Source organism: Oncorhynchus gorbuscha, linkage group LG26 (assembly GCF_021184085.1).
Source record: "Oncorhynchus gorbuscha isolate QuinsamMale2020 ecotype Even-year linkage group LG26, OgorEven_v1.0, whole genome shotgun sequence".
NCBI classification, from domain to species: Eukaryota; Metazoa; Chordata; class Actinopteri; order Salmoniformes; family Salmonidae; genus Oncorhynchus; species Oncorhynchus gorbuscha.
The window spans coordinates 10,961,076-10,981,749 of record NC_060198.1 but is presented as its reverse complement, the minus strand read 5'-3'; the positions used below and the strand labels follow the sequence as shown (position 1 = coordinate 10,981,749).

The following is a 20,674-nucleotide window of genomic DNA, read 5'->3' as shown; positions in this document are numbered from 1 at the left end:
GCTTCATACTCATTGCCAAACCCACTGGCTCCAGGTCATCTACAAGACCCTGCTAGGTAAAGTCACCCCTTATCTCAGCTCGCTGGTCACCATAGCATCACCCACCTGTAGCACGCCCTCACCCCCAAAACCAATTCTTTCTTTGGCCGCCTCTCCTTCCAGTTCTCTGCTGCCAATGACTGGAACAAACTACAAAAATCTCTGAAACTGGAAACACTAATCTCCCTCACTAGCTTTAAGCACCAACTGACAGAGCCGCTCACAGATTACTGCACCTGTACATAGCCCATCTATAATTTAGCCCAAACAACTACCTCTTTCTTTCTACTGTATTTATTTTATTTATTTATTTATTTTGCTCCTTTGCACCCCATTATTTTTATTTCTACTTTGCACATTCTTCCACTGCAAATCTACCATTCCAGTGTTTTACTTGCTATATTGTATTTACTTTGCCACCATTGCCTTTTTTTTGCCTTTACCTCCCTTATCTCACCTCATTTGCTCACATCGTATATAGATTTGTTTCTACTGTATTATTGACTGTATGTTTGTTTTACTCCATGTGTAACTCTGTGTTGTTGTATGTGTCGAACTGCTTTGCTTTATCTTGGCCAGGTCGCAATTGTAAATGAGAACTTGTTCTCAACTTGCCTACCTGGTTAAATAAAGGTGAAATAAATAATAATAATAAAATAAAATATGTGGCAAGCCTACCATTTGTAAAACACCAAAAAAGACGTCTGGTCCGGACAGTTTACGGATACAAACTTGAAACCTCTGATCATGACAATGGGGTGGAACTCCAGGACAACACATTGTCCATTCCATATTGTCCATTTTACTTTGACATGACCTGTTTTTGGGACATGTTGCTTGTTAACATGACAGTGCATTTTTTTTGGGGGGGGGGGTGTTGGCTCTTTTACAATGGGTGTCAATAGGACATAATGTTGGTTTATCTCAATTTGTGAGCGTGGTCGAGGGGAATTCCTTATTATTACTTGAATACCGACTGAGACTATAGTTTAAAAACTGACTAATAGAAGTATAAAGAGGGCTTCCTGCAGATGCAGGAATGCTCACATCCGATTTTCGGGCTGGAATAGCGTCCTTCTCATAGAAGCTATTGACAACCATAATTTAGGCCCTGTTAGGCCTATGTGGCAACAAATAGGCTATTCTTTCAAAAGTTGAGTAACCGGAATTGTAAACATCATGATGCACACATCTTAGCAGGTAAAATGCACTATTTTGTAGGTATTTATAAGTAGGCTATAGCTAGGCTATGCTGTACTGCGGTCTATATTACTAAAACATTTATCTTATTAGGTATTTCAGTGAAAAGTATTTTTGGATATAATAATAGTAGTATAGTTGTTCTTAATAACATTGTCATTAAGATGTTATCAAGTTGATACAGTGTCCTGGATGAGCACTAAATTCAATCTAGGTCCTATGCCAATGTTGCGCAAGTTAATCTAAATATAAATTAATCTCACTATAGAAATTATTATAGAAAAGAGAACATATTTGGTCCCAGTCTTGATATAAAGGTTTTGTGAAGCCATATCAAATCTAGTTTTATTTAATACAGCCAGTAGCCTAATTCTTTACCATCAAATAGTTAATATCAGCAAAAAGTTAGAGTTACAACATCAATTATAGATGCCTGATAAATATGTTAATGTTTCTCATTATTCTAGAAAAAGTACTTTTGAACAAAATGCATCTTTCTAGAAACTGCCTGAGTGTCATGATTGGAGGCACAAACAAAATAGCTGAGCTGTGTGTTTTTGTCTCCACCTCCCTTTGCATTGACACAAAGAGGGATATTGAATTGTCGATGTTAATAGCCACTGGGGTGAAAGCAGACGTGTTTCAGTCTCCACCAGTTGTCAGTGGATACCAGTGTCCAACAGGAGTGCTCATGGGTGTGGTGAGAGAATTTTCCAATCCATCACCATTGTGCCAATTGTCCATAAAGGAAATGTGCGAGCATAGCTCTGGTTTCAAATGAAGGCACTCAAATCTCAGGTCAAAACTCACAAATGAGTATGAAAGGAATACATGACTCAGAGGATCTCGTTCTCGAGGTAACATCTCTAGCTCTTTTATATTTTTTAGACCTGTAAATCCCAGTATGGTGTTTTGAATTTGGACACAACATTGTTGTTGTTGTTTTGCTCATGAATGGTAACTGAATTGAATAATCTTAAAGAACATCACTATTGAAAAAGAAAATGGTAAAAAAAAGTGTTCCTTTCCATTCCTTTTGTTTTAATATGGTGTAACAAATGCATGGTTCATTTCATTGTAATCTATTTGTTGTAAATATTAAAATGTGTATATATATTTATGAATATATATATATATATTAATAAATATATATGTTTATTAATAACTATATAATAACTATATTTTAAAAAGTACTTCAAATACTGTATATTTTTGGTGGTTGGGTGGTGTTTCCAGGAGGGCTCAAGTAAGCTCAGAGACCAGGTAGATGGCAGTGGAATGAGCCTGGGCAAGAAAAAGGGAGTGAAGGTGAGTGGGAAACACGTGGTCCCAGTGGACTGGGACAGAGGGGGGCCGTCCATAGTCCACCACTCCGACTACGTGAGCAGCCCCAGACCCTCAGAAAACAACCCCACCATCATCTCTATCAGCCCCTCTACCCACTCCCACAGGCCCTCTGGTTCTCAAGAGAGGGACCGGCCCAGGCAGGATGAGGGCCCTCCCTCCAGGGTGGAGTGGTCCAGAGAGGGTTGCACCTACAGCCAAAGGGCGTCCAACAGCGAGGTGGGGGTCTCCCGACAGACCATGGATGAGTTGAAGAGTATCCTGAAGGATAGTTCCATGCTTGGTGCCCGGGGGAAGGAGGAGGGGAGGCGTCCTGGAAGCCCAGCCCCTTACACCTACCTGCATGGGACCAACCTGCATGGGACCAACCTGCATGGGACCAACCTGCATGGGACCAACCTGCATGGGTCCAACAGAGGAGATGGACGTCCGGAGTCCCAGTCCTCCTTCACCACTTTCAAGCCCCACTCTGATGCTTCCAGGAGGGTGTCCACCAGGTCCAGGGACAGCAGCTCCCTCCAGCTTGGCTCCGGGATGGACTCGTCAGATGTGACTGGAGCAAACAGGCAATCCGGAGTTCGGTCGTCCACGTTCGAGAACAGTAGTGCCAACTGTGGAGAGACCTGGAACTCACAAACAGGTCAGTCTGGTTTGGGATTAGTTTTATCAAAAAGCTTTTATTACATTTTTTATCAACTTGTAGCTAATACAGTAGTTCCATCTCGGGCGAACATCTTTTTTTACAGACATGATAGTTGCTTTTGGCTCTTGTTCTCATAGATAACAGTAAAGACAACATGGATAAGTCTGGGACTCAGAGCTTCTCAGCCATGGAGCACATCAAGCAGCAGATTGTCCGGGAGAATATCAACTTTGTCCGCTTCGAGGCCACGGATCTCCATGGGGTGTCCAGGTCTAAGACAGTGCCAGTCCGCTTCTTTCATGTAATCATCTCACACACAGTACACAAACATCCTGAAACATACTAGCTATAGTGTATTGAGACAACCCACAATGTTATAATGCTATTTGTTTAAATGGTTGCTCAATGGTTATGCTTGCCTATAGGAAAAATCCCATGATGTACATTTATTTTAAATCTTTACAGGAAAAAGCAATGTACGGGGTGCCGATGCCAAGAAGCTACCTAGAGCTGACCCTGAGCCCTAAGAGCTGTGAGGTGGACCACGCCAAAAACCCTGCCAACTTCAGCAGCGACGTGCTGCTTATCCCAGACCTGTCGACCTTCAGGGTGCTGCCCTGGGCTGAGCAGACGGCCCGGGTCATCTGTGACCCCTGCATGATAACCGGCAGCCCCCTGCGCACCGCACCCCGCCTCATTGCCAAGCAGCTGATGGGGCAGCTCCAGAGCATGGGTTTCTCCCTGTACTCCTCCTTCACATACGAGTGCTGTGTCCTGGGAGCGCCCGACAGGGTGGCCCCCAAGACCATGCTGTTCCCTGCCACCACCCTGGCCAGCAACCACGACCTGCCCTTCTTCCAGCAGCTGGTGAATGGGATGTACTGCATGGGAGCCGACGTGGACAGTTTGGCCTCAGCCATGGTGCCCGGCCAGATGGAGATCAACCTGAGGCCGGAGTTTGGCATCGCGGCCGCCGACACCGCCTTCACGTTCCGTACCGGCATCAAAGAGATGGCGAGGAAACACAGCTACATCGCCAGCTTCTTCACCGACGACAGCCTGTACAATGCCGGGGTGCTTTCCCACTCTCTCTGGGACGCCAACGGCCGCCGTAGTCTCTTCCATACCGGGGACCACGGCGGAGGGGAGCTGTCGGAGATTGGCAGGAAGTGGCTTGCGGGGCTCCTGAGCCACTCGGCCGCCCTGAGCTGCCTGCTCTCCCCTGGGCTGAGCTGCCGCAGTCACATCGCCAAGAAGGTTAAAGACCCCAAGCACAACGTGCTCTACGCCACCTACGGCTACAACGACAACAGCAGCGCCTTCAATGTAAAATGCCATGGCGGGCGGGAGATGCATATCGACAACAAGCTGGGCTCGGCCATGGCTAACCCATACGTGGTGCTGGCGGCCACCGTGGCGGCAGGACTGGACGGTATCAAACGCAACCTGGCGGCTGAGACGGGTCTGACCAGGGCCTCCACCCACACCCAGCTGGGGAAACAGCAGTTTTCCATCCCTGTGAAGCTGGAAGACGCTCTGGTGGCTTTGAGCGAAGACCATGTGATTCGCGGAGCGCTGGGAGAACCATTTGTGCAGTATTTTATTGCTCTGAAGCAATTTGAGATTGAGACTGAAGAATTGGATGCAGAGAGGAACAAATGTCTGGAATATTTCATATAGAAGTACTCAATGTTGTACAGTCGGATTCCTGTTAAACAAATGGATTGATCGAATTCACACAATGCTTTCTTTCAACATATATCTTTTTTTATTCCATATTTGACAGAAAACAATAAAAACATGATTGAAATATCAACATCTGTGTGCAGGGCCCAAATGAATTGAAAATGAATGATCACATTTAATCAGATTTCTTTAAAAAGAGAGTAGGAAACATATGGGGTTTTGGGTCTTGAATTATGATGCCTTACAGTAGATAGCTGTCAGTATGGTACGCAAACATAAATAATATTCTCAACCTATTACAGTGCCATGGGAAAACGTTTGAAAGGAAACTGCCCACTTCACACTGAATACTGACATTGAAACTTATTTTACATGTATAGCCGAACACACAACACAGGGTACCTTATATTGAAGCAATTATTTTCATATGCATGTATGCACTTTTTTAAAACGAAATGTCTACTATGAACTCAAAACAAAGGACAGTAATATACTCACATTTGGGGTATTCAATTGACAACTAAGGGAAAATCTAACTGACCATTTCACAAGTAAGGCATAAAAATGATATTGCTTTATCAGAATTAGCACAATTGCCATATTAGAACATTCCAACATATAACAATTTGTACAATAAAATGTATCCCATAACCAGTGCAAAAAAAATACATGCAAATTCCCTTAAGACTTAACAGTCTAATTTACAATACAAACCCTGTCATAGAACAGTGCTGTTATTGCCTTGATCGTAGACAACATTGACACATTCACTTCTTGCTGATGAGATTCCCCACCCGTTGTATGAATCGACCAAGCTTATTTTCATTGGGAGTAGTTTCAGTCTGATAGCGGTGCATGGAACTAACAGGGGGGATGTCTCACAAACAAACTCCCGTGTTTGTCTGAGTCATATCGGTTCGTAGTAGCTGTTGTCGGTTTAACAGAAGAAGGCTTATTGTCAAATGAAACAAAACTCTCAAACCGGCTATACGCTCGTTTCCGCCCGGTGTCTGAATGAATTGATGCTTGACTCTCCACAGTGTTTGTGGAGCTCAGGGAGTCCTGGTCCGGTACACATTTCTTTCTAAAGCTCCTTCTAACCCAGCTAGTCGTTAACCCAGGAGATGAGGATTTACCTGCTGGGCTGGGAGAATTATATAGTTTTTCCTTTTCGGTTTCAGTGTCAGCTGCAATGTGTGATGACCTGGACGGGCTTGGAGAATGACCTTTGGGTGATGTAGTAAGTCGCACAGCTGACGGTTTTCCAGGAGGATCTGAGATGGTTCTCTGCTCTGCGGAAATGTCAGCCTGCACTAAATGCTTTGATCTTACTGAACCTATCCTTTGAATTGTGGATCTGAATGAATTCTGCCTTTGGAGTTCTGCTCCTTCTTCTTTGTGTGACGTTTTCTCCACCATTTTCTCCACTGAAACATTGGCATGCACTATATTCATTATTGATTCCACTGAAGTTCTGGGTTTCAATGGATTCGCACTTTGGCATGTTTCCTCTTTGTCTGCGGAGAGCACCAAGTCAGAGCTGTTGGCCAGCTGGTCAGCGGAGCCATGACTCTTCCTGGTGGGGCCCTCCTTCTCCTCTGGTATTCCAATCAAAGATGTTAGTGCTTTAGAGCTCTCCACATTAAGTCCAACTGGTCTGAAGTTGGAGGGCTTGAGCAAAGGTTCCTTTAGTTGTATTCCCAGTTGGGCTGCCGACATCGTCCTGGAGAGAGGCTCTTGCCAGTCATCAAGAGGATTCCTCTCTGTCTTGGTCGTGATATCGTATTGTGAGACAGACTTTTGCGCATCACTAAAGTTGGTTAGTTTACATTTTTGGTCTTCAACTCTGTTTTCCTCTTCCTGTTGACCTCCTGGGTTGAGTTCCTCTCTGTGGCTGGAAGGTCCTTGAATAGAACTGTGTTCTGAGCTGCCTGCAAGCTCTGCCGCACTGTGCCTTTTATCCAGGCCTCTCTCTGACGACCTTCCTTTAGCTCTTTCCAGAGTAGAGAAAATAGACAGCCGGAGAGAATCCTGGCTCTGCCCTGGCCTTAAGTTGCTGACAGGTTCCTCATACTCATGTAAACTGAGCCTTTTCCGTCTGATCTCTTCCAGTCTCGTCTGACTCTCCCTCAATCTAGCAGGGGTCAGTTGGGTTTGGAAGCTGCTTAGGCCACCTAGACTGCCCTGTGGAGATGTCACTCCTAGACTGCCCTGTGGAGATAGCATCCATAGACTGCCTTGTGGAGATGTCACAGAGTGCTCAGACATATAGTTGGGAGTTTCAGACTGCTCTGCCAGACGGCTGTTGAAGAGGACTGATGTTCTCATCCGGGATGATGTGTTTGGGTTCTGAGTGCTGTCAGGCAGATGCAGATTATCAACTGGCTCCCCTAGGGTCACATCACTGTTATTGAGGTACGAGTCGATTTTCCACCTGTTAAGAGAGTTCTCACTGCTGTAAGGGAGTAGATGCTGTTGGTCAATGCCGTACCTCTTCTGCGTGTAATGATTAATCCTGCCTGGTAACAGTAGATCCTCGCTGCATCTGCCTCTCTCAGGGGCACCGTGAGCGCCGCCAGCTTCATCTCTTACATTCCTCAAGTGAGTTGTGGAATTCCCTCTCTGCGGCAGCTCTCCGGCGTAGCTGTGTCCCCTCACAAGTTTCACCATATCGGTGCAGTGAGCTTGATTCAGTCTGTCCTGAAAGCTCAGTCCTCTTTTGACCATCTGTCCATTGTTGTATCGATCGTCCTTCTGTTGACCGGTAGAGCTCATCAAGCCAAGCTGTTTCCCGCGGGATCGCATGTGAATCTGGTCAAGCGAGAGTCTGCTCCCGAAGTGCCGACCAGAATAAGGGTCGTATGTGGACGTAGCCGGCTCTTTCAGGGAGTCTCTCTCCTGAGAGAGAGTGGCGGGAAGAGTGGATCGGGCGAACAGACGTCGGAACTCCTCGTCGTAGGAGCCCACCAGCTGCCCTGTGACCACCAGGACCATGCTGAGGTTGATCTTCTCAAAGGACCACATGAAGCTGGAGAAAAGGGAGATCAAAAGAAAGGTATTATAATAAATAAATGCAGTCATCCGGTTAGTTTTATATAAAACTCCATGAATACTTTAGAAAATGTTAGTATGCTATGTAATGTATAATACTATATTTAACATACTGTTACAAGAATAAGGAAGAGTTTGTGAACAGATTTATGTTTGAAATGCAATAGAGTGGACAGAGTTGGTTGTACTAGGTTAGACATACCTATATGTGCCGTACAACACTGTTTTGCAGTCCACCAAAAGAAACCTCTGCTCCAAAGATCCATGGAACTTTGCTCCAGATCGACACATGTACTGCTGTCCTTTCACTGTCCGAACTCGCAGGTTCTGAACAAGACAGAAGAATTTTTCGCACACACACACACACACACACACACACACACACACACACACACACACACACACACACACACACACACACACACACACACACACACACACACACACACACACACACACACACACACACACACACACACACACACACACACACACACACACAGAAATTTGGTTTGGAATGATTAAGCGTTACAGCGAGATAGCAAACACATTTCATCCTTCATCGGGAAATGTTGTTTTTGCTCAAAAACAAGTTCTCGATCTATCCATTTGAGACAAAGGGTAAAGACACTTTGCAACAGGAACAAGCCTGGCACTGCACCATAAACGCCATGAAATAAACCCGCTGATGACATCCAGCATGTTAATACACTGATGATGCTTCAGGGGAAATGACTACTGCATTTCCACCAAGGGTGTGGAGCAAATGTCATTGCTAATGTGCGAAGACTCCTGCCAATAGTTAAAAGGTCAGGCCACTGACAAACTCCTGCTATGCATTGAAAGAGACCTTGGTCTCAGTATGACGCCCTGATAAAATAAAGGTTAAATAAATCAGATAAATACAATTTAATCAGGACTTTAAGCTCTTACAGTTCCTTTGTGAATATACGCTGAGTGTAGAAAACATTAGGAACGCCATGACATAGACTGACAAGATGAATCTGGGTGAAGGCCATGATCCCTTATTGATGTCACTTGTTAAATCCACTTCAATCAGTGTAGATTGAAGGAGAGGAGACAGGTTAAAGAAGGATTTTAAAGCTTTGGGACAATTGAGACATTGATTTTGTACTGTATGTGTGCCATTCAGAGGATGAACAGGCAAGGCAAACTACTTAAGTGCATTTGAAAAGGGTATGGTAGTAGTTGCCAGGCGTACTGGTTTAAGTGTGTCAAGAACTGCAATGCTGCTGGATTTTTTGAGCTCAACCACTTCCCATACGTATCAATAATTGTCCACTGCCCAAAGGACATCCAGTCATCTTGACTTTAACTGTGGGAGGCATGCGAGTCAACATGGGCCAACATCCCTGTGGTACGCTTTCGACACCTTGTAGAGTCCATGCCCTGACTAATTGAGGGCAAAAGGGTGTGCAACTCAATATTAGGAAGGTCTTCCTATTTTTTTATACACACAGTGTAATGGGATACACAAATTATGTGTAGAAAAATTGTGGTATTTCATTGGACGAAGCAGAAGGTTTTGTTATAGTTCATTTACATTTTGGCGAAGTATTTCAAATACAATTCCTTACCTTGAGCTCTTGGATTTGGACACCTGCGCTCTTAGCCATATTCAGAAAGCTTTTGAATTGGAAGTTATCAAGAAGTATGTAGACCATCACTCCCCTAGTAGTCGCATTGACAATCTCCGTCAAAATATCAACGTCAGTGAAGACATCCATCGCTATAGCAATAACCTAGAATAGAAAGAAAAGAAGAATACGCTTCATTATCAGTTGTGGGAACAGCAGAGGTTTATTGAAAGTAGAAGTCTCAGAACTTGGTCACCAAATCTGAAACGGTGCCTCATGTCTTTTTCTGTGTAGCAATTGCTGTGTTGGAGAGGTGTGAACTACATGTAGTTCAACTGGTCATTTAATTGCAGTTTTTCAGTAGCTTGGTGGTAGTTGAACTAAATTCAAACATTTTCAGTAGTTAATTGCTTGTTTTGCAATGTAGTGGTGTGGAACTAGACACTACTTTTTTTCTAAAAATAAAACATGGGTGAAGTAGGCAAGAATTTCATTTCTTTTTCTGCATCAGCCCTGTCCTATTCTCACTTTTTGTGTTTAATAAGCTAAATTACACATCTGACTTCAGAGCAATCTGTTCTTGCAATTTGGCGTCAATGACATTTCAGATTTATATATGATCCCTTTTTCACAAAGTAGTGAACTACTTTTTCAAAGTAACTTTAGATAAGTAAACCATATTTTTCTTAAGGAGTGCTTCAGTGTAGCTTAACTTCTTCCAGTGTGAAGTAATTGGTAGCTCGGTAAACTATATTTTCAGAGTAGCTTCGCCAACATTGAGTAATTGCGGTATTCAAAAGTGCACTGTCTGTACAGCACAGTATGTGCTGTTTTGAGAAGTAACAATGACTTTTGTTATCCGCACACACCCTTTTTTTAACCTTCTGGAATTACATATCCAATTGTAAGGATGATAAGTGGAAACCTTTCAGAGCACAATAAGTCTGGCAAGCAGCCATGACGTGGGAAGCTAACATTTCAGTAGGCCTACCTTGAAACCGGTTGAGACAGGCTTAGGCAGTTGATATGCCACAGACATTTAACTGAACATTAAAAAAAAGCTCAACATGTGCAGCTGTGGGAAATGCTACTCTGTGAGAAAGACAATTCAAACCCGGGAATGTGAATTTGTACAAACCATAACAGTAAATACCAGACACTGCAAAATGATTGATGGGAAATTATATTATTGTGCCTCGTTACCTGTCTTGCGTCTTGGATTTGTTTACGTATCGTCTCTTTGATGGTCGGTGTGTTGTGTCTGGGAGGGTGGAAAAGCAGGCTGATGTTTGTCTCCACGTTCTCATTGGTGAACTCTGGCCAGCCGAGGTCAAGGTCAGGAACCTCCTCATCTGACTCAGTGGGGAAGTAAGTCGAGGGAGCTATGACATTTTCTTCACTTTTACGTTTCCCTGCTTCATAATCTTCATCCTCCGGGACTGGCAACTCTGCATTGTCCAAAATGAAGATGACCTCCTCTTCAGAGAGAAAGTCACTGAGTTGTTCGGCTTTGAGGTACTCCTGGTAGGCATCTCTACCCCCACTGACCAGAGCAAAGATGGCAAGCCGGTAGGACTCCTTGTAGTGTGGCTGGATGTATTCCACTGGAATCATGTCTTCTTTGAAGGACAACAGACAGGAGAGCTTGGATTCCATTTGTATGATCTCCCCCTGAGAGGATCTCTGATTTATGTAGAATGGGGTTATTACCTTAAAAATATATACAATATATCATGTGTTATGACAGAACTGAATAAATTGTGACTTGTGCTATTTTCATCTTCACTATGTGTAATGCCACAACCTAAGGCCAAACCCATTTAAGTGAAACAGTCGACTCACAAACTAGCACATGTGAAACTTCCAATAACTGTTTGCTTTTAGCATATTTGTGTAGACATTCTTCAGTCAGTACATTTGTAGAAAATACACTCCACCTGTGTGGAAATTCAAGTACAGACAGTACACCACAAAGGATCTTTTCAAATCTTCCTGAACATTTCAGGGGAGAGAGACAGAAAAAGAGGCCTTGCACTCAACTGAATGTCATAATGTGAACAAACTAGACTTACTTCATGGTCAGCAATGATAACCAGCTCTTTCTGCTTTTAAAATCCCATTGAATGTGTTAAATTGTCCAGCAAGTCGAACATTGTGAATCGCATCCAGCAAGTCAACCCTGACCGGCACCGCTGTCGTATGACTGAAGTTCAAAAGTGAGCAGTCGATGATGCTGCAGATCAAACCTGCTGCAGTCTTTCACCCCATTTACCGCCTTGACGAAACACATCACTTGAGAGTCAGTCCCTCCCTCTCCTTTCAGAGGTTTGGAAGAAGTCAGGCTAGTAGTATCTTGTTTGGGTGAAAGGAAACACAGTAGTTTTCTTTATAGGTAGAGTTGTTACTCCAAAGGTGACCTCTTCTGTGGAGTGTACATTTGTATTAAGGTACAACATGTTCTTAATACATATTGGAGGAGAATGTCAAAAGGATATTGTGCCATACAGACGTCAGTATCGTCTAACGCTATTGGCTAATGACTAAAAAGGTTCTTCCTTAAAAGAAAGACAATTGGGAGGTGAGAGGAGACAAGTGAGGGAAATAAAAAGAAAGAATGACAGGAAAAGACAACAGAGGTGATAAATGAGGTTTATTTCTAACACAAAGCAAAGGGGGGGGGGGGACACAATATGGTGCAGACAAACGTAACTTCTCTGGCATAGCGACTGCAGTGCGGACGGCACTGGCTGTGTGTCTTTCCGTCTGCACTCTCTGACATCTATTCACCATCCACAGAGAAATGGACACAGACATTCAGACCTGGGCTCAAATACCATTTGAATTCACTTCAAAATACTTTAGCTGTGCTTGATTGAGCTTGCCTGTTGCAATGGAAAATTCCACCCCCTTGGCACCACCTGGCACAAACCCTGCCCACCAGGCACTTTAGGCAGGCTGATCCCAGGTCTTCCGACATTCCATTATATAGTACAGTATAGTGGAAGGTGCAGCTTTTTAAAAATGATTAACACTTATGATTAACATCTACTCTGTTCATTTATTTTTTCAAACATTTCTTGCATGTTAAAGCTCAGTGACCAAGCTATATGACATATGACACCTAAAATGGACACCTTCATGTAACAGCTTCGGGTTTCACTCAACTCATGCTATAAATCAGTAGCAGAAAGCCAAGTCAAGCCTTCTCAGGCATCAATATTCCTGGTTACTTTCTAGGGGGGGTTGGTGACTTGAGAGATCTGGCAGGGCTGGGCGACTTAACATGCCTAGGGGGGTTGGGGATTTGGCGGTTGGGGTGGGGGACCTTAGGGAAGGGGTGGGGGACTTAAGGGATGGGGTGGGAGTCTGGGGGTGGGGGTTTGAGCAGGGGTAGGGGTTTGGGCAGGGGTCTTGGAGGCCAGGGGTGCAGGTGTTGCTCCTCTCCCTCCCATTTTGGGCTCGGGGGGGCTCTCGCCGTGCTTGTAGACGCTCACGGTGATCTCCACGAACTCCCCGCCATATTTGTTCCGTACATTGATGCTGTACTTGCCGGAGTCCTCCGGCGTGACGGCGGTGATGGTGAGGCTGGCGAACTTATTGGCCTCAAGCGTTATCTTGGCGTGCTCAGTGGAGACTACCTCATTTTCATTCTTGAACCAGGTGACCTCTGGACTAGGGTCACCCCAGACTGTGCAGGTCAGGCTCAGGGTCTAAAGGTGGACAGAGGGAGGTGGAGAGGAGAGGTCAGAAGTCAGAGAGATAGAGGTCAGAGAGAAAGATATCTTGAATATGCACGCAATTCTCTACAAGAGACCACGTATTTTCAATACAATCACAATCTTATACAAGCATATGTCATCATGATATAAAGTTTGTTCAGAGTGCATAGTATATCCCACCTTCTGCTCCATAATGGTGACCACATCTGGCAGACCACCAACCACTCTACCACGGTCTGAGGATTAGAACAGTCAATTAGTGCTTGTTGTCACGTAATCACTAGGATAATATGTATTGTGTAAATATAGTCTACTCACTCTTCTCAGCGAAGGCTGCAGCCCTGAAAGATAAAATAACGACATTGTTATAAATCAAGGACTTGGTGTATTACCAAAACATTTGGCAGTGTGTATACGATGAGGACAAATTCATGCCTTATAAAACCTGTGGAACTTTTCATTCTTTGATTGTTATTTTATGTGTTGCATTTTGCACAAAAAAAAAACGTTAAAAACTTTGAACTAAAAACCATAAGAAGAAAAGCACAGAAATAAGTATCTTACTTGAGTCTCAGGTACTCCTCATAGGCATCGGTATATGCTACAAAAAGACAAATTGACATGATAAGACATTGTCTACAAAAGACAAGCTGAGTGCAATTTAAAACAATCCTAGTGGTCAAAACTTCTGGATGTAATGACATGATTTCAACATTGTAACATCGTTTTACCCGCTGGGATTATTTCTCTCGCAATGCTAACCTTGTCCGGAGAGGTCGAATGTGCGAGTGTGGGACTTGGTGGCATCCATAATCTGGATGGAGTAGTGTCCCTTCTCCTTCTCTGATGGCTCCCTGATCTGCATCCAGGCCATCTCAGCTGTGCCGGCGATCCTCATCTTCTCAGACGACGAGATCTTGCTATCCCTAAACGGACATGGTCAGGTTTATTCGTCTTTCCACAGTGATATTTAAAGGATGGATACTTTACGTTGAGGTAAGACCAACAGACAAATCTACCCTACAGTCTAAACTTAAATCAATAAAATGAGTATCTAGAAACATCCATTGATTGGCGTAGGTTACAGTATGCCTTCAAATCTCATCTCCAAAATGGCTGCATACTGTGTAACTGGCCTTGCTGAGTGTGATGCAGATGAGATGTGCGTACTTGTGCAACCAGGCAGTCCTGATCTCCTCTGTGTAGTACTTCATGTAGCACTGGAGCCTGATGCCTTCTGGGGTACACTGAAGCACCAGCTCAGAGGCAGAAGACCCTGAGATGAAAAGGAGAGGCAGAGACACAACCACACCAACACTAAGTAGTTTCACAACCACACCAACACTAAGTAGTTTCACAACCACACCAACACTAAGTAGTTTCACAACCACACCAACACTAAGTAGTTTCACAACCACACCAACACTAAGTAGTTTCACAACCACACCAACACTAAGTAGTTTCACAACCACACCAACACTAAGTAGTTTCACAACCACACCAACACTAAGTAGTTTCACAACCACACCAACACTAAGTAGTTTCACAACCACACCAACACTAAGTATCTTCACAACCACACCAACACTAAGTAGTTTCACAACCACACCAACATTAAGTAGTTTCACAACCACACCAACACTAAGTATCTTCACAACCACACCAACACTAAGTATCTTCACAACCACACCAACACTAAGTAGTTTCACAACCACACCAACACTAAGTAGTTTCACAACCACACCAACACTAAGTATCTTCACAACCACACCAACACTAAGTAGTTTCACAACCACACCAACACTAAGTACCTTCACAACCACACCAACACTAAGTATCTTCACAACCACACCAACACTAAGTATCTTCCCAATCCAACCAACACGAAGTGCCTTCACAACCACACCAACGCTAAGGAGAACATCAATATTTTTCAAAGCAGGTGTTTTGATACAAAGTACTTACCAGCAATGTGGGCAATGGCGTTGATAATATCATCAAATACTGCAAATCAAAAACATAATATTTTTAGAAAGAGGAATTAATTTTCAATATGTCCTGATAAAGGAAATTATATTGTATCAATAATCAGATTATAGATAGTGGAGATCCTGGAGCAGGAGTTTACCTTGGCCAGAAATGTCAAAGACAGAAGTGTCTTTCCCTCTGTCATCACTGAGTTTAGCTTCGTAATGGCCCTGGTCTTTCCTGGAGAACTGAAAAAATAAAGGTACTATTTACTGAGATTATATGATCAATTCAGAAAAATCTTGCAATATTTTAGATAGTATCGTTTTTTGTTCCGAGATCACGATACTGTGGGAAATTGAAAAATAGGGTCAATATTCATTTAAGAAAATGTCTGCAAAAAACAGAGTTCCCTTGAGCAGTTGTATTCCTTCTGCAGTCATTGCTTTCAAGGTTCACAGCAGTAGTTACCAAGGAGATGGGGAGTGCAACGGATCCAGACATCACGTTAGGAGGGGTCGCCAGAATAATCTCCTCCTCATCCTTGAACCAGTGGAACACAGTCTCTTTCTTCACATTGGCAACCTGAGACAAAAACACATACAGAATACAATCTGTCCTGCAACTTTTAAATCACTGCAGAGCCTAGTAGAAAAGCATGAGCTGAAGCACACCCAAACATGTTTGTAGAGGTGCTGACTAACAGAGAGTAAACTATATCCCAACAAAGTCCCAAAAAGTATATATGCTCCCAACAATTTAATGGGTACACTGCAAAGCCCCAATGATTACAAATGTGTACACAGTTTCAACCTGAAGTAAATTGATATATGTAACCACAATAACAGGTCCTAGAAAACGTGTTTGTTACCTTGCAGACGAGCAGAACAGTACAGTCGTCATCCACATGGTAGGAAAGGTACTCAGCAAAGTGGGGACCTAAACATGATAAGAAATATTACATCAAAACAATTATCACAATATACAGTACATTTGTACATTTCCGTAATTTAGCACACAATTTTCATACGGGTCCCGCGTAGGAATCAAACCAACAACCCTGGCGTTGCAAGCACCCTTCTCTACCAACTGAACCACGCGGGACCAGTACAAGCGTTATCTACAGCGCAGTCTGAAATGTTGAAAATCAAACTAACAGACCAGCTGATTACTAATGTATGATATCAAGACAACAAAGTCTTCACTTTCTTGTTGACAAATTACACATAAACTTTCATACTAAATCGATCAAATATGTGCCATCATTCATCTGTGTACTAGAATAGAATACCTTGTTTCCTGATGTGCTCTGACCTCTGGAACTCAGCCTTCTTCAATACAGCCTTGAACACTGAGAATAGAACACAACAATGTCAGTACTTCACCTAATACCCAACCTCTTACACTCTAGCACCATATTAAGAAGTCAAATTTATCAAATCATTTTAGTGTTTGCTTTAGTTTACCTGGATTGCAAGATGGGCAGAGTTTGTGGTTTTTATTGACTTATTCTATTGGTTCTATTGCGCCAGGAAACTGAATCAAGCCCAGATAAAGTATTTGAAATCATCATTGAACCCAGGTCTGACTGTACTGTATATTAAATCCCCTCTCACCGTCTCTCACCAGGACCAGAGAGCTCTGGTTCTTGGCTCTGCCATCGTGGATCTGGACGGTGTAGGTGGCCTCGCTGGCCTTGGAGAAGTGATCCACAGTCATCTGGATCACCCCGGTGTTCACATCATGGCTGATCTTGTGGCTCTGTGGCACATACAAAAACACATACCATCATTACATCAGGCATGTTTCCTAATACCTTTATGTTTCACTGTTTATATGTTTCATGTGATTATTGTCTCATGTTATTTGTTATGTATATTCACACTGCATAATTGCCCCCGGTGGGATTAATAAAACACTATTGAATTATATTCATCAGTGAAATTCAGAGTACAGGAAAAGGCATCATGTTTACATGCATTTTTGAATGTTTTTTTTCTGTTGCTTTGTTAACTGTGCCATATAGCACAGCTTCCTTATCCTTGATTAAAAAGCAATGTTTGAGGTTGTCGGTTTGGCACCTACATCACTGCTGGTGACCTCCTTGTCGTTGACAATGAACCTATAGGTGACGGCGGGTGACATCTTGAGGCACTGCAGCCAGAAACGCACGTGGCCCTTCTCTAGAATCTCATAGTTCAGTTGGTGCTTCAATGGGACAACTGGACGAAGAAACAAACAAAGAAATGATCAATTCTCAAGGGATGTTTGTTGTGGTATTGTGAGACGATTCCTATGTGATGCTTCACCCCTGACAAAGATAGAAAGATAATACTCACTTGGATGTCTGATGTTGTAGCTGAGTTCCAGCATGGTGTTCAGGGCTGCAAGATAAAATTCAAGAATGAAGAATATCGGTATAAACTTTGACAAGAAACATATCTATATTCTTAAATCTGAGTCTAGGGGCGTATCCAAACCTACCATCCTCTGTCACGGTGTGGCTGGCAGAAACTCCATCAGTGTCAGTCACAACCACAGAGAAGGCACCCAAATCACTCACGTCTGGGTTGATGAAAGTCAGCTTAGAGCTGGAAAAAAGAAAAATATCGAGACAAATTATGTTGACAAAAATATTTTGTATGGTTGTATGGTCAATAAAGACAACAAAAAAACCACTTACTGTTTGCCCTTAGTTTCTATGGCAACTCTTGGACAGTCACTGATTTCTTTGTAGTTCTTAGACCAAGCAAAGTTGGAGGTCTCAGAAATCTCACAGGCCTCGAATGACAGGAAAATATCACCAGTGTCCTCATCCACTCCACACTGGATCTCCTGGGTGCCTTAACACATGAAAACAAACAAAATAATAACCTTTATTGCTGAGTGGTGGAGAGGAAATGTACATAATATGCATCAGCAAAACTGTTCAAACCAAAAGCTAATGAAAATACTGCTCAAAACCAATGGATGTGTGTGTGTCATATGTTCCTATACCAAAACCGTTCAAACACAAATCTAACAGGCTATATCAGACTGAAGTTGTCACACAGTAAATGTCATACAGTTGTCATATAGCTGTCATATAAGTGTTATTACCTGGCAGAGCCTTGGCCACCACTGGCTCAGATGCCTGGGAGGCCTTTCCTACTCCCTCAGCGTTGACAGCCTTCACTTTGAACGTATACTCTGCTCCTGCCTCCAGACCAGTCACCTATACAGCGCCAACGAATCATCACATCCATTAAACATTACATCGTTCGTTTGTAGTTTTACGCACACATATTACAAGTTAAGATTCAATATACAAACGCTGCAGAGATGATGTGAATCATCATGTCTGCAGGTCTACATGCTGTAGCTGCTTGTTTACCTGCAGGTAACAGTGGCCAATAGCCTCTTCATTCAGGGGGTGGTAGTGGTGGCCCTTCTTGGCCATCTCCACGATGTATCCAGTGACGCCACTGGCGCCGGTGTAGACAGGGGCCTTCCACAGGAGGACCAGGGAGTCACCTCTGACCTCTCTGAGGGCCAGGTCATAGGCTGGACCTAAAGGTCAAAGGTCAAACAGTAACCTTGCACAATCTCACTGCCCATAGCTGGAACATTCAAATGAAAATAACTTAATTTCAAATTAAATAAGTAACAGGGATATTATACAGTACCACAATACTAATGATTTAAAAAAATACTCATGATAAGATGGTTACTTTACCAGGTACTGCGGAAGTCCAGGCCTCACACTTCAGAGGTGTGCTGGGAGCAGAGGGCACGCCCACACCTGCCAGGTTCCCAGCCTGGACCTTAAACTCGTAGAAGGTTCCCTCCGTCAGACCGTCGATCTGAAGAGAAGGGGACAGACAATATTGCGTCAGGGACCCAAACATATCCAATATTTTCAACAGTGTTGCTACAAGTAGCTACATATTTGCTCTTGGTTTTGAACGGCAACGTTTTATTACAGCTCTAATCTGTCATTTGGATGCAGAGGGAAGAGTACATACCATTCACACTATCAACACCGCAGTTATTAAACCATTATGTATGAAGAAGCAAACCTATTTATCCTAATCAGATGCCACTTCTGATACCACGTGACGTACCATGTAGGTCTTGGTCTTGGTAGGGGCAGAGTTGACCTCCTTCCAGGCCAGGGTGTCTGCATCACGCTTGTCGACATAGTAGGCGTTGATCTTGGAGCCACCGCAGTGCTTGGGGCTCTTCCAGGCAATGATCATGGAGGCTCCGTCACAACTCAGCATGGTGATGCCATGAGGTGCACTGGGAGTCGCTGTGGCACAGAATCACACAGGTAAATTCAGGATTACTTTCCATCATGTAAAATTGACCCGTTTTTTCATTTCAAACTGATTTTCTTTTTAAATATGGGATTTGTCATACAGTTGCGTGAGGGTTTTTTGTTATACAGTGATATATATAGTGGTTAAACTGCATGTACAGTATGGTGGGTGATTTGAAAGGAAACACACGATAATACTGTGATACTCTGACAAGAGTTCAGAGCACAGATACATTAAAAGTTGGGGGAAGGGACAGTGAATAAGTCTGGTGGTGAACCTGTTCAGGAGCAACACTGTGCATTAAAAACACCCCTAGATAACAGAACAACTCAATACATACCATACTCCACTCACCTCTCTAGATGAAATAATAAAATCCTTCATATATTAGGCATTGGACAAAGGAAAATAGTCAAAGTCAAGTATTGATAGTAAGGCAATAGAGCTTGCTCTTTGGGGGTCTAGTTAAGGTTACTGTATGTGACAACTGTTGGTGTAAAAATTGTATTCACTTTTTAAATATTGTATTAACTGATGGCTATTCTGCATTTCTCATATGGCAATATTCTATTGATACTCACTGAGGGCGGGCTCCACAGCAATAGGAGTAGACTCCTGGGACTCATCACTGAGGCCATAGATGTTGACAGCCTGGACACGGAACACATAGGTATCCCCCGGGGTCAGTCCATGGACCACAAACCTAAAACAGGGAAATTAAACATGATCATCTATACGTCTTGAATTTAAGGTAGAATTGCTGACTCTAAGACCTGGACAATATACACAATCGATCAAAAGTTTGGGGTCACTTAGAAATGTCCTTGTTTTTGAAAGAAAAGCACATTCTTTGGCCTTTAGACTACTTGAGTATCTGGAGCATCAGCATTTGTGGGTTCGATTACAGGCTCAAAATGGCCAGAAACAAAGGACTTTTTCTAAATGAAGGCTATTCCATGAGAGAAATTGCCAAGAAACTGAAGATCTTGTACAACGCTGTGTACTACTCCCTACACAGAACAGCGCAAACTGGCTCTAATCAGAATAGAAATAGGAGTGGGAGGCCCCGGGGCACAACTGAGCAAAAGGACAACTACATTAGTGTCTAGTTTGAGAAAAAGACTC

General features: G+C 43.2%; 2 protein-coding genes and 1 pseudogene across 4 annotated transcripts in view; 1 reads left to right on the top strand and 2 right to left on the bottom strand.

The window, feature by feature from the left end:
- The first annotated feature begins 1,880 nt into the window (after positions 1–1,880).
- LOC124016176 (lengsin-like) lies at positions 1,881–5,042 on the top strand. The gene is made up of 4 exons (XM_046331713.1): positions 1,881–2,096; positions 2,476–3,223; positions 3,364–3,527; positions 3,692–5,042. The coding sequence occupies exons 1-4, from the start codon at positions 2,052–2,054 to the stop codon at positions 4,904–4,906; spliced, it is 2,172 nt and encodes a 723-aa protein (XP_046187669.1). The 5' UTR covers positions 1,881–2,051; the 3' UTR covers positions 4,907–5,042.
- Positions 4,953–11,990, bottom strand: LOC124016175 (protein FAM83B-like). Of its 2 annotated transcripts, none has more exons than XM_046331712.1 (5): positions 11,634–11,990; positions 10,765–11,244; positions 9,562–9,726; positions 8,166–8,290; positions 4,953–7,940 (listed from the first exon to the last, which is right to left on the bottom strand). In XM_046331712.1, exons 2-5 carry the CDS (start codon positions 11,215–11,217, stop codon positions 5,774–5,776), a joined length of 2,910 nt encoding a protein of 969 aa, XP_046187668.1. In that variant the 5' UTR covers positions 11,218–11,244; positions 11,634–11,990; the 3' UTR covers positions 4,953–5,773. The 2 variants fall into 2 exon arrangements, with proteins under 2 accessions (XP_046187668.1, XP_046187667.1); XM_046331711.1 differs by having other exon boundaries at positions 10,765–11,271; positions 11,634–11,989.
- Positions 11,991–12,194: 204 nt separating this feature from the next.
- LOC124016174 overlaps positions 12,195–20,674 on the bottom strand; it is a 22,167-nt pseudogene continuing 13,687 nt past the window's right edge. Inside the window, exons 17-37 of the transcript XR_006835314.1 lie at positions 20,131–20,252; positions 19,352–19,539; positions 18,964–19,090; positions 18,622–18,797; positions 18,348–18,462; positions 17,932–18,091; positions 17,733–17,839; positions 17,588–17,632; positions 17,334–17,470; positions 16,865–17,009; positions 16,540–16,599; positions 16,120–16,187; positions 15,720–15,833; positions 15,409–15,496; positions 15,246–15,284; positions 14,451–14,556; positions 14,043–14,206; positions 13,845–13,881; positions 13,599–13,621; positions 13,461–13,516; positions 12,195–13,271 (exon numbers count right to left, since the gene is read on the bottom strand). The product of XR_006835314.1 is annotated as a myomesin-2-like (transcript). The remainder of the gene's footprint in view (positions 13,272–13,460; positions 13,517–13,598; positions 13,622–13,844; positions 13,882–14,042; positions 14,207–14,450; positions 14,557–15,245; positions 15,285–15,408; positions 15,497–15,719; positions 15,834–16,119; positions 16,188–16,539; positions 16,600–16,864; positions 17,010–17,333; positions 17,471–17,587; positions 17,633–17,732; positions 17,840–17,931; positions 18,092–18,347; positions 18,463–18,621; positions 18,798–18,963; positions 19,091–19,351; positions 19,540–20,130; positions 20,253–20,674) is intronic.

Excerpts from the sequence above, each read along its gene's own strand:
- LOC124016176 (XM_046331713.1), top strand. The coding sequence starts at position 2,052 with ATGAGTATGAAAGGAATACATGACTCAGAGGATCTCGTTCTCGAG. Across the intron at positions 2,097-2,475 it reads CAGAGGATCTCGTTCTCGAG|GAGGGCTCAAGTAAGCTCAG; the intron begins GTAACATCTCTA and ends TGGTGTTTCCAG. Across the intron at positions 3,224-3,363 it reads GACCTGGAACTCACAAACAG|ATAACAGTAAAGACAACATG; the intron begins GTCAGTCTGGTT and ends TTGTTCTCATAG.
- LOC124016175 (XM_046331712.1), bottom strand. The coding sequence starts at position 11,217 with ATGGAATCCAAGCTCTCCTGTCTGTTGTCCTTCAAAGAAGACATGATT. Across the intron at positions 9,727-10,764 it reads AAATCCAAGACGCAAGACAG|GTTATTGCTATAGCGATGGA; the intron begins GTAACGAGGCAC and ends TTTCTATTCTAG. Across the intron at positions 7,941-8,165 it reads GTGTTGTACGGCACATATAG|CTTCATGTGGTCCTTTGAGA; the intron begins GTATGTCTAACC and ends CCTTTTCTCCAG.